Genomic DNA, 12,509 nt, shown 5'->3' on the forward strand with positions numbered 1-12,509 from the left:
GTTGAAGGTGGCTCTAAGTTCCCTTTTAAGTGGTCACGGGCAGGGTCCTGGTACCTCGGCATTTTTATTATCCCCAAGTTTGATCTGTTATTTCAGAGTAACTTTGCTCGACAATATTAGGTGAGATCTCCAGAGATGGGAGGCTCTTCCAATTTCATGGCTGGGCCAAATATCTCTCATTAAGATGAATGTTCTTCATCGTTTGCTTTATTCCATGCGTATGCTCCCTATAATGTTTCCCAGGTCAATGCTGCGGAAGCTTATGGGATGGTTTGGTTCCTTTGTCTGGCATCGTGGGCGGCCCGTCATCAAACTTACTAAATTGCAGTTGCCTCAAGGAGGGGGAGGAATTGATTTCCCAGATATCAGAAGGTATCAATTGAGTTCCCTGCTGTTCTTTGTCTGCGATTGGGTAGGTAATGATCCAAACTCAATATGGCTGGATATCGAGGCCTCCCAGGCAAAGTGCCCTCTTATTAACCTGTTGTTCATGGATAAGATAAGGACAGTTATGGACCACTGCCGGAAACCCATTGTCATTAGTACAGTCAAGGCATGGAGGGCGATGCGTCAGGGGGTTGTTTATCCAAGACTTCGCCACTTATGCCTATAGTTGGCATGCCAGGGTTCCGACCAGGGATGATGGACTCAGGATTCAAACTATGGTCAGCGAGAGGAGTTTGTAGTTTGGGAGACCTTTTTGAGGGGGAGGTTATGATGTCTTTTGAGCAACTGAGCCGCAAATACGGGTTGCCCAGCAGAGACCTTTTCCGTTTTTTTCAGGTTAGGGATTTCATCCAGAAGAAGACTACACTTCTCACTAAGCTCTATAAGCCCGATACAGAGTGGTTGTTGCTACGCTCCACAAGCACCCTTTCGGTTAGTGCTCTCTATCGCCTGCTGGGTGGCAGGGCCTGGCAGGGTATTAACCGGTTATGTGAGGTCTGGGAGCAAGCGCTGGGAGTGGAGATCTCTTGTGAAACATGGGAGAATACTCGAAAGATCTTAATCTGTAACAGGACATGCGCTACGCAGTTAAAAGTTCTGCACAGGGCTCATCTGGCAGCAGGCCGTCTGGCGAGGTTTAAAAAAGAAGCATTTTCAGTGTGCCCCAAATGTAAAATAAGGTTAGGTACTCTTACCCATTGCTTCTGGACATGCCAAATGCTCCATAGTTGAGTGTTGTGGCGGGAGAGATAGGGAGGGTATTGAGGATTGAAGTCAAAGTAGACCCAATATCTCTCCTCTTAGGTCTACCGAATTTATCATCTTTAGAAGGGCATGGGAAGAAACTATTTAACATTCTTGCACACTGTGCACGGAAGAATATTCTGATGAATTGGGTGTCTGAGAATCCGCCGGGCTTGCTGGGATGGCAGAAATTAATTATGGAGCACATTCTCTTGGACATTTCACACACATGGTGTACCACACAACAGACAATTTTTATAAGACATGGCAACCCTACTTGAGTTATTTGGATATAGATTTATCAATTATCTTAACTAGGGCGTTTGTTTAACCAGGATGATTAGATTTGTCAAGCCCTGGGCCCTGGAGGGGGTCTCCCGAGTTAATACGGGTATGTATACAATGCTCCTGTTTGTTTGGGAGCCTTGCGCCGAGTATAGCTGTTCTGTATTTTGTTGGATTTTTTGGTTTTTTTTGCTTTTCTTTCTTTTTTTTTGGTGTTGCTTTGCACAGTGTTTGGGTTTGCTTTGTATTATAGAGTAGGTTAGTGTTAGCAGATAGTAGTTGTATTGTAATTTGTGTTTATTTTCTTTTTATTGTACTGATATTTGTGATTGATTGTTTTTTTCAATAACTTCATATGTTTGTAAAGTTAAAAAAAAATTGCTAATAAATATATTTACAAAAAAAAACTAACTCGAGTTCGAGAATTCACAAATATCCCAGCACATCAAGAAAGAAGACAAAGCCGAAATATTCACATCTAGTTTCAGCCAGAAATGCTGAGTGCATGATACATCTTGGCCTCTTGAGGTGTCAGCATCTCAGATGTCAGTCTTCAGCCAATTTGATTTACTTTCGATGATATCAAGAAATAATTGAGTGAACTAGATATAACAAAAGTTGTGGACCTCAATGTTCTGCTAAGGTACTCAAACTCCAGAACTATCCATGCCCCTAGCCAAGCTGATCCAATATAGGTACAATACTGGCATCTACTTGACAATTTGGAAAACTGGCCAGGTTTATCATGTCCACAAAAAGGACAAATCCAATCCAGACAATTACTACCTCACAATCTACTCTCAGTCATTAGCAAAGTCAGTGGTACTTAAGCAGCACTTAATCAGCAATGATCTGCTGACTGTCTCTCAGTTTGGCAACCTTAATCCAAACATTGTCAGTACAGCTGACTTGGAAATGTTTGGTGGCATCAAGGCAGCATTTGACCAATGCTTCAAGGATCCTGTTGCAAAATTGTTGTTAATGGGAACCAAGGGAAACCTTTCTGCTGGTTTTAGCACAAAGGAAGATAATTGTGCTTGTTGGAAATCAACCATGTAAAAGAAGTCCTGAGGAGAGAGGGTGAGAGATATAGGCAGGGAGACAGGAGTTGGCAGAGGTTGGGAAGATTGCGAGGGAAGATTACTGCAGATGTTCCTCAGGGCAATATTCTTGGCCTAACCATTTTCAGCTGCTTCATCAATGACAGAACCTCCATCATAAAGTCAGAAGTGGGAATGCAGTACCATTAGTAGCTCTTCAGCTACTGATGTAGTTGAGTCCACATGCAGCAAGACACGGATGACATTCAAGCCTGGGCTGAGAAATTTTTAGTGACATGATTACCCAAGTATCAGGTAATTACCATTTCTAATAAATAAGAACCTAATCACCTTTTCCCTTGACGTTTAATGGCATGACCATCGTTGTATCACCCCACTATCATCATCTGGTTACCGCTGACCAAAACCTGACATGGACCAGCCACATAAATAAGGTGGTTATAAGAACAGGTCAATGGGGTGGGAATGCTGTATTGAATAACTCCTCTCCTAACTTAACAAAATCCAAAGCATGAGTCAGGAATGTAATGAAATCCCCTTCACCTGCCTGCATGAGTGCAGCTCTAACAACACTCCAGAAGCTCAACATCATCCAGCTATACACTTGACTGGCATCTGAACTAACACCTTTAACATTCACTGTGTCTATCACTGTCACAGGGTGGCAGCAGTGTGTACCATCTATAAGGTACATTGCAGCAGGTGCATGGGAATGACAACATAATGCTTTGGTTCAAGAATGCTGTTTACTAATACAAGGGCAGTTGGGATGGGTAGTAAGATGCCTCATATGAACAACCTTGGTGAGTAAATAGCAAACAAACTTCATTAAAATAAACTCACTGTACGTGTAAAGACATATTTATACAAACCATCGAATGTTGGTGTTACTCACATGACAAAGGCTGGACCTCATCATCTGGAATTGATCTATTAGTTTCTTATGCAGAGGTCTCATTTCTGGGTGCACTAATTTCTCATGGATTGCTAAACCCACTCCAAGAATGTGAACCTGGAGACAAGAATGATTCAGGTTACAGTACTGTGGATCACTGTGGAGCCTATCTGAGAAAACCATATGCACTTAAAACTGCACTGTGAACCCGATCACTGTCCTCACTCTATTTTCATTCTCTTTGTTGGTCTGTCATTCTATAACGTGAACAGTCTTTCTGGATTACTAAACACTTTCATTGCTTTAGGGTTTGAGGTGCTGGGTTAGAGTTAGACAATGGAACGGACTCCTTTAGATTGCGAAACATAGAATAAAATATATTCCCCTGTAGCATCCTTCCTGTCTGAAAAATGCATGCTCACCTGAATGGCAATTCAGCAAATAGAAATGTCAGACAACTGTGTAAGGAATTATAGCTGATTCCAGTTTTTTGTCATTCTGTGAACCGATTAGTGCTTTTTCATATTTTTCAATAAAAAATATCTGGAATTAAGAGTCTAATAATGACCATGAATCATTTGTTGATTGTTGTAAAAACCAATCTAGTGTGGCCTACATATGACTCCAGACCCAGAGTAATGTGGCTGATTCTTAACTGCTCTCTGGGCAATTAGGAAAGGGCAAAAATTGCTGACCAAGCCAGTGACACCCTTATCCTGTGAATGAATAAAAAAAATGAAAGGTCAATTCCTGTTAAGTGCTGCTTTTCTTTTGCTCCATAAATGAGTTAATAATCTGGGATCAGCTGGGTAAAAACTGTTCATTCATACAATTAGAGTCATAGAGATGTACAGCATGGAAACAGACCCTTCAGTCCAACCCGTCCATGCCGACCAGATATCCCAACCCAATCTAGTCCCACCTGCCAGCACCTGGCTCATATCCCTCCAACCCTTCCTATTCATATACTCATCCAAATGCCTCTTAAATGTTGCAATTGTACCAGCCTCCACCACATCCTCTGGCAGCTCATTCCATACAAGTACCACCCGCTGTGTGAAAAGGTTGCCCCTTAGGTCTCTTTTATATCTTTCCCCTCTCACCCTAAACCAATGCCCTCGAGTTCTGGACTCCCTGATCCCAGGGAAAAGACTTTGTCTATTTATTCTATCCATGCCCCTCATAATTTTGTAAACCTCTAAGGTCACCCCTCAGCCTCCGACGCTCCAGAGAAAACAGCCCCAGCCTGTTCAGCCTCTCCTTGTAGCTCAGATCCTCCAACCCTGGCAACATCCTTGTTAATCTTTTCTGAACCCTTTCAAGTTTCACAACATCTTTCCGATAGGAAGGAGACCAGAATTGCACGCAATATTCCAACAGTGACCTGACCAATGTCCTGTACAGCTGCAACATGACCTCCAACTCCAATACTCAATACTCTGACCAATAAAGGAAAGCACACCAAACGCCTTCTTCATTATCCTATCTATCTGCGACTCCACTTTCAAGGAGCTATGAACCTGCACTCCAAGGTCTCTTTGTTCAGCAACACTCCCTAGGACCTTACCATTAAGTGTATAAGTCCTGCTAAGATTTGCTTTCCCAAAATGCAGCACCTCACATTTATCTGAATTAAACTCCATTTGCCACTTCTCAGCCCATTGGCCCATCTGGTCATGATCCTGTTGTAATTTGAGGTAACCCTCTTCGCTGTCTACTACACCTCCAATTTTGGTGTCACCTGCAAACTTACTAACTGTACCTCTTATGCTCGCATTCAAATCATTTATGTAAATGACAAAAAATAGAGGACACAGTACCGATCCTTGTGGCACTCCACTGGTCACAGGCCTCCAGTCTGAAAAACAACCTTCCACCACCACTCTCTGTCTTCTACCTTTAAGCCAGTTCTGCATCCAAATGGCTAGTTCTCCCTGTATTCCATGAGATCTAACCTTTCTAATCAATCTCCCATGGGGAACCTTGTCGAATGCCTTACTGAAGTCCATATAGATCACATCTACTGCTCTGCCCTCATCAATCTTCTTTGTTACTTCTTCAAAAAACTCAATCAAGTTTGTGAGACGTGATTTCCCATGCACAAAACCATGTTGACTATCCTGAATCAGTCCTTGCCTTTCCAAATACATGTACATCCTGTCCCTCAGGATTCCCTCCGACAACTTGCCCACCACTGAGGTCAGGCTCACCGGTCTATAGTTCCCTGGTTTGTCTTTACCGCCCTTCTTAAACAGTGGCACCATGTTTGCCAACCTCCAGTCTTCCGGCACCTCACCTGTGACTATCGATGATACAAATATCTCAGCAAGAGGCCCAGCAATCACTTCTCTAGCTCCCTACAGAGTTCTCGGGTACACCTGATCAGGTCCTGGGGATTTATCCACTTTTAACCGTTTCAAGACATCTAGCACTTCCTTCTCTGTAATATGGACATTTTGCAAGGTGTCACCATCTATTTCCCTACAGTCTATATCTTCCATATCCTTTTCCACAGTAAATACTGATACAAAATATCCATTTAGTATCTTCCCCATTTTCTGTGGCTCCACACAAAGGCCGCCTTGCTGATCTTTGAGGGGTCCTATTCTCTCCCTAGCTACCCTTTTGTCCTTAACATATTTGTAAAAACCCTTTGGATTCTCCTTAATTCTATTTGCCAAAGCTATCTCATGTCCCCGTTTTGCCCTCCTGATTTCCCTCTCAAGTATACTCCTACTTTCTTTATACTCTTCTAAGGATTCACTCGATCTATCCTGTCTATGCTTTCTTCTTTTTCTTAACCAAACCCTCAGTTTCTTTAGTCATCCAGCATTCCCTATACCTACCAGCCTTCCCTTTCACCCTTAATGGCCACTTTCACTTTCCTCCTCTTCTGTTTGATCCCAGATTCTTCAGGAAGAAATACAGAATATTATCTGTAATTTTTGACAATCAGCCATCTCTAAATCTCGAATTATTCTTCAAAATTGTTTTCTGTAGGATCCTCCTTCCCCAACAGAGCCACGGATAAGTTTCACTGTGGTCTCAGAATAAACTCTCAGATTCAGGTCCAGAGAGAATGGAGAACAGGAAAGAATGCAGTACCTGCTCCTGCATCAGCTCCTTCAACTGATTGATCTTCTCACTATCCTCTGGGTGGCTCACTATATACTCCTTTTGGAAGAATGCCTGTCAAAGGGAACAAAAATTGACATTTGGAATAAAGAAAAAGTTGGACAGGGTTTTTGCTTTGGACAAAATTATGGTGCAAATTTTGTTGATTTTGAGAGGTGGTTTCCTTCATTATTTCTCCCAACCAATTTTCATTCAAACATACTTACATGCTGCTGAACAAAATACCTGCCAACCAGCAAGGTGGTTGGTTTAGCTCATTTAATAAAGCTGGGTTTACCATAAAAAATAAGAATTTTAATCGGAATGTGAATCCATCACTATGAATAAGATGATTTTAAATGAATGAATATAACTTTACCAAGCCACTCACTACTTATAATGGTAGAGTAAATTTGTTTACTAAATTTAAAGCTTAGAAAATGCACATAAAAGTGACCTTTGCTCAAAAGGACCAGCTTAACCCTTTAGAACCTGAATGAAAGCCCCCAGACAGGCACAATTAGCAGATTCATGGTTGGGGTGTGGCTATTGCTAATTTTGGGACTTGCTTCTGGTGGGCCTTTCCTAAACTAACTGAATGTAGTTTATGCTTAAAATTCTGAAATTGTTTACTTTGGACAAATTGTGCAAAGAAAAAAAGCACAATCAGTGTAAGCGTTAGGCCAGTATATTTAAACTGTGTTCTCATAAAGGCACTTAGCAACAGGATCTAATCCAGTTACATTCTTTTTATTGGGTTATGCTTGCTTGGCTTCTAAGAATTCGAACTTCAGCAGATATTTTCATGGTGGTAATGTACAAATGTTCTTGGTATATTTAATTCTTTAATAAGTTTATGTGGTGTTGGGCAGTCGGTAGCAGCATGCATGTGTGTGTGTGTTGTTTTGGATACTGGATACAAGCAGGATATAGCACCTATGGCAGGGTAACATTGAGTTTCCCATCCCCCTTCATCTCTCACAGATACTACTGTGCTCAGTAAGCAATAAGGATGAGCATAGGCTATCTACTGTCCTTTTTAGGTACTTACACACTGGCTGGGCAACTGCTACTCTTTAATGTACATGGTGAATTCTAAAAATGTTTCATTTTCAGCTCGAGACCGTATGATCCAATATTGGATGATGTTTGATAGCCTTAGACAGTGTGGGAGCACAATCTGGTGAGCACATCAAAGTAAAAGCACCAAGGCTAGCTGAGGAATAAATACTCTAGGCTGACACTTTAAGGATTGGTGGAGACCAGGCACCTGCTTAGCCTCAGACTAGGAAGGATCTCTGGTGTCAGCAATTAGGGATTTCATCCACATGCACTAGTGGAACAGGAATGGCTAACAGGAATGTGGGACACAATGGCTGTTATTGGCCAGAAACTGCAGCAATACAGTGAGTCATAGGACCAGGTGAGAGGTTGTCAAATGCTGACACTAATGTCTAAGAACGAGAGTGAGTGCAGCTGATGCCTGTGGAACATGCCCTGAGATACTATTTGAGCCGAAGCAACATCGAGCTCCTTTGACATAATCAGCAAGCTGAAGTCACCTGATGGCTGCTCTAATTTCCATGTCAATATTTCTCAATGTCTAGCTTGTTTGCTGCATTTGGTACGAGACAAAGCTGAAGATTAAAGACTCAAGTTTTGCCATTAACAAGGTCATAGAGACTTAGAGGTAAACCGCACAGAAATAGGTCCTTCGGCCCAACTCATCCATGCCAACCAGGTTTCCTAAACTGAACCAGTCCCATTTGCCTCTGTTTGGCCCATATCCCTCTAAACCTTTCCTATTCATATACCCGGGGAGAAAGTGAGGTCTGCAGATGCTGGAGATCAGAGCTGGAAATGTGTTGCTGGAAAAGCGCAGCAGGTCAGGCAGCATCCAGGGAACAGGAGAATCGACGTTTCGGGCATAAGCCCTTCTTCAGGAATGAAGCCCTTCCTGAAGAAGGGCTTATGCCCGAAACGTCGATTCTCCTGTTCCCTGGATGCTGCCTGACCTGCTGCGCTTTTCCAGAAACACATTTCCAGCTATTCATATACCCACTCACATGTCTTTTAAATATTGTAATTGTACCCACCTCTACCACTTCTCCTCTAACATTCATTCCATATATGCACCACCCTGATGTGTGAAAAAGTTTCCCCTCAGGTCCCTTTTAAATCCTTCCCCTCTCACCTTAAACCTGCGTCCTTTAGTTCTGACTCTGCTAGCCTGAGGAAAAGACCTTGGGAATTCACCTGATAATTTTATAAACCTCTATAGCATCACCCATTAGCCTCCTATGCTCCAGGGAAAAAAAAGACCCACCCTATCTAGCCTCCCTTTATAACTCACCTTCCAGTTTAGGTAACATCCTTGTAAATCTTTTCTGCACTCTTTCCAGTTTAATGACATCCTTTCTATAGCAGGGTGAACAGAATTGTAGGCAGTATTCCAAATGTGGCCTGACTAATATCTTGTACAACCATAACATGACGTCCCAACTGATGAAGCCAAGTAGACAAACCACTTTATTCACCATCCTAATAGTGACGTCACTTTTAAGGAACTATATACTTGAACCCCTAGGTCTCTCTGTTCGAAAACATTCCCCAGGACCCTATTATTAACTGTGTTAATCTTGTCCTGGTTTGTCTCACCAAAATGCAACAGCTCGCATTTATCTGAGTTAAACTCCATCTGACATTCCTTGCACTACTGGCCTAGTTGATCAAGATTCTGTTGTACTCTAAGATAACCTTCTTCATTAGTCACTGTACTCATCGATTTTGGTGTCATCTACAAACCTATTAACAATGTTTCCCATATTGACATCCAAATCATTTATATAAATGATGATCATCAGTGGACACAGCACTGATCCTTTGTGGCACACTGCTGGTCATGGGTCTCCAGTGATAAACAACAATCTACCATCACTCTCTGTCTCTTAACGTCAAGCCAATTTTGTATCCAAGTGGCTAGCTCTCCCTGTATCCCACGTGATCTAACCTTACTAACCAATGTACCAAGTGGTACCTTATTAAGGTCTTGCTAAAGCCCACATTGACAATGTTTACTGCAATGCCCTCATCTATCTTCTTGGTCACTTCTTCAATAAAGGAGAAAGTGAGGACTGCAGATGCTGAAGAGTCAAGAGTCGAAAAGTGTGATGCTGGAAAAGCACAGCAGGTCAGGCAGCATCCAAGAAGCAGGAGAGTCGATGTTTCAGGCATAAGCCCTTCATTGGGAATTCCTCATGAAGGGCTTATGCCTGAAATGTTGACTCTCCTGCTCCTCCGATGCTGCCTGACCTGCTGTGCTTTTACAATGCCACACTTTTTGACCTCATCAAAAAACTCAATCAAATTTGTGTCATATGATTCCTCACACATAAAGACATGCTGACTGTTCCTAACCAGTCCTTGCTTTTCCGAATGCATGTAGATCCTGTGTCTCAGAAACCCTTCCACCAACTTAGCCACCACTGATATTAGGTTCACGGATCTGCAGTACCCTTTCTTTCCCTTGCAGCCTTTCTTGAATAATGGCATAACATTAGCGACCTTCCAGTCTTGCGGCACCTCACCCGTGGCTGTGGATCAGACAAATACCTCCGCGAGGCGCCCTGAAATTCCATACCTAGTTTCCCACAATGACATGGGATATACTGATTAGGTTCTGGGGATTTATCTACTTTTATGCATTTTAAGATCTCCAGCACCTCAGCTTCTATACTGTGGACTCTTTTCAGATATCTCTATTTGCTTCCCAGAGTTCCTTAGCTTCTATATCTTTCTCCGTGGTAAATACTGATGAAAAATATTTGCTTAGAATCTCACCCATTTCCTGTGGCTTCACAGGTAGACAATCTTCTTGATCTTTAAGGGGCCCTATTCTCTCCCTAGTTACTGATTTGCCCTTAATTTATTTGTAGAATCTTTTTGGATTCTCCTTTACCTTTTCTGCCAAAGCTATTCTCATATCCCTTTTTTGCCCTCATGATTTCCCTCTTATGTCTGGTCATACACCTCCCCTGTACTCCTCAAGGGATTTACTTGATCCCAGCTGCCTATAGCTGACATATGCCAACTTGTTCTTGACTACAGCCTCAATATCTCCAGTTTTCCAGAGTTGTTCACGCTAACAGCTGCTGGCCCTGAACTCTTGTTATCTCGCTTTCGAAAGCTTCTCACTTGCCAGACATCACTTTAGCTGTGAACAACCTCCCCAACCAACTTTTGACAGTTCCCGTATAATACCATCAAAATTGGCCTTGCCCAGTTTAGAACTTTAACTTGTGGACCAGACCTATTATTTTCCATAACTATTTTAAAACTAATAGAATTAAGGTCACTGGTCCCAAACAGCTCCCCCACTAAATATTTCAGTTACTTGCCCTGTCTTATTTCCCAAGAGGAGATCGAGTTTTTGCCTCTTCTCTATTGTGCCATCTACATATTGATTGAGAAATTTTTCCTGAACATACTTAACAAATTCCTCCCCATCCAAGATTTAATACTTTATCAGTCCCAGTCTATGTTTGGAAAGTTAAAGTCCTCTACTATTACAACCCTATTATTCTTACAGCTATCTGTGATCTCCCTCCATACTTACTCCTCAATTTCCCAGTCACAATTGGGGACTTATAGTGATCACTCCCTTCTTATTTCTCATTTACACCCATATAACCTCACTGAACGATCCCTCAGGAATATCCTGTCTGAGTACTGCCATGATGTTTTTCCTAATCAAAAAGTGTTTAACAAGCTATAATCCCCCTTAATTGGCAATTCACCACTGTCTAATGAGATACTTACCTCACCGCTTGGCAAAAGCATACAAGATGGAGCTAGTTGCTCCCACATTAAGATAAACTTCTCATCTGATTCTACCACAAATTGTAGCATTGCTTACGGCATTCAGACTCCTACAAGATTCTGCTTATTGAGATTTGAGAGAACAACCCGGAAGAGCATATAAAGCTCAAATTAAACACACATTGCTGTTTGCTACAGACAGGTCTACAGAAATTGACCAATGCCACATTCATAAATTGTGAATTTTGCACAACATTAATATGATATAAGCTGTAGTTTAGTTTCATTGTGGATAAAGAGTCTTTCCTGTAATAGGAAATAATACATTCAAGACAAAGGTATATTGTAACATTGGATTAAACCACACAGGCATTTTTTAAAACTTTTATTTCAATGCAAGAAGTATACGAAATAAGGTAGGTGAACTTGCAGCGTGGGTTGGTACCTGGGACTTCGATGTTGTGGCTATTACGGAGACATGGGTAGAACAGGGACAGGATTGGCTGTTGCAAGTTCCAGGGTTTAAATGTTTTAGTAGGGTCAGAGGTGGGGGCAATAGAGGGGGAGGTGTGGCATTGCTTGTCAAAGATAGTATTACAGCTGTGGAAAGGACGATGGATGAAGACTCGCCATCAGAGGTAGTTTGGGCTGAGGTTAGGTATAGGAAAGGTGAGGTCACCCTGTTAGGAGTTTTTTTACAGGCCCCCTAATAGTCCTAGAAACGTAGAAGAAAGGATTGCGAGGATGATTCAAGAGAAGAGTGAAAGTAATAGGGTGGTTGTTATGGGGGACTTTAACTTTCCTGATATTGATTGGGAAAGCTATAGCTCAAGTTCGTTAGATGGGTCAGTGTTTGTCCAATGTGTGCAGGAGGGTTTCCTGACACAATATGTAGATAGGCCAACAAGAGGTGAGGCCATACTGGATTTGGTTCTGGGTAATGAACCAGGCCAGGTGTTAGAATTAGAGGTAGGTGAGCACTTTGGGGACAGTGACCACAATTCGGTGACTTTTACTCTAGTGATGGAGAGGGATAAGAGTGCACTACAGGGCAAGAGTTATAGCTGGGGGCAGGGAAATTATGATGCGGTGAGGCATGACTTAGGATGTGTGGCCTGGAAAAGTAAGCTTCAAGGCAAGGGTGT

The 12,509-nt window shown here is 42.2% G+C and overlaps 1 protein-coding gene across 4 annotated transcripts in view; it reads right to left on the bottom strand.

Annotated features, from left to right (window-relative positions):
* The window catches only part of dock3 (dedicator of cytokinesis 3), a 980,202-nt gene that overhangs the window by 57,092 nt on the left and 910,601 nt on the right, over positions 1–12,509 (bottom strand). For all 4 annotated transcript variants that reach the window (XM_043708482.2, XM_043708483.2, XM_043708484.2 and 1 more), the window contains 2 exons: positions 6,538–6,621; positions 3,433–3,549 (listed from right to left, as the gene is read on the bottom strand). In XM_043708482.2, the coding sequence (XP_043564417.1) occupies positions 3,433–3,549; positions 6,538–6,621 (201 nt within the window). The remainder of the gene's footprint in view (positions 1–3,432; positions 3,550–6,537; positions 6,622–12,509) is intronic.

Source organism: Chiloscyllium plagiosum, unplaced genomic scaffold (genome assembly GCF_037043375.1).
Source record: "Chiloscyllium plagiosum isolate Xiang-an unplaced genomic scaffold, Cpla_swu_hap1 HiC_scaffold_14, whole genome shotgun sequence".
Classification (NCBI taxonomy): Eukaryota; Metazoa; Chordata; class Chondrichthyes; order Orectolobiformes; family Hemiscylliidae; genus Chiloscyllium; species Chiloscyllium plagiosum.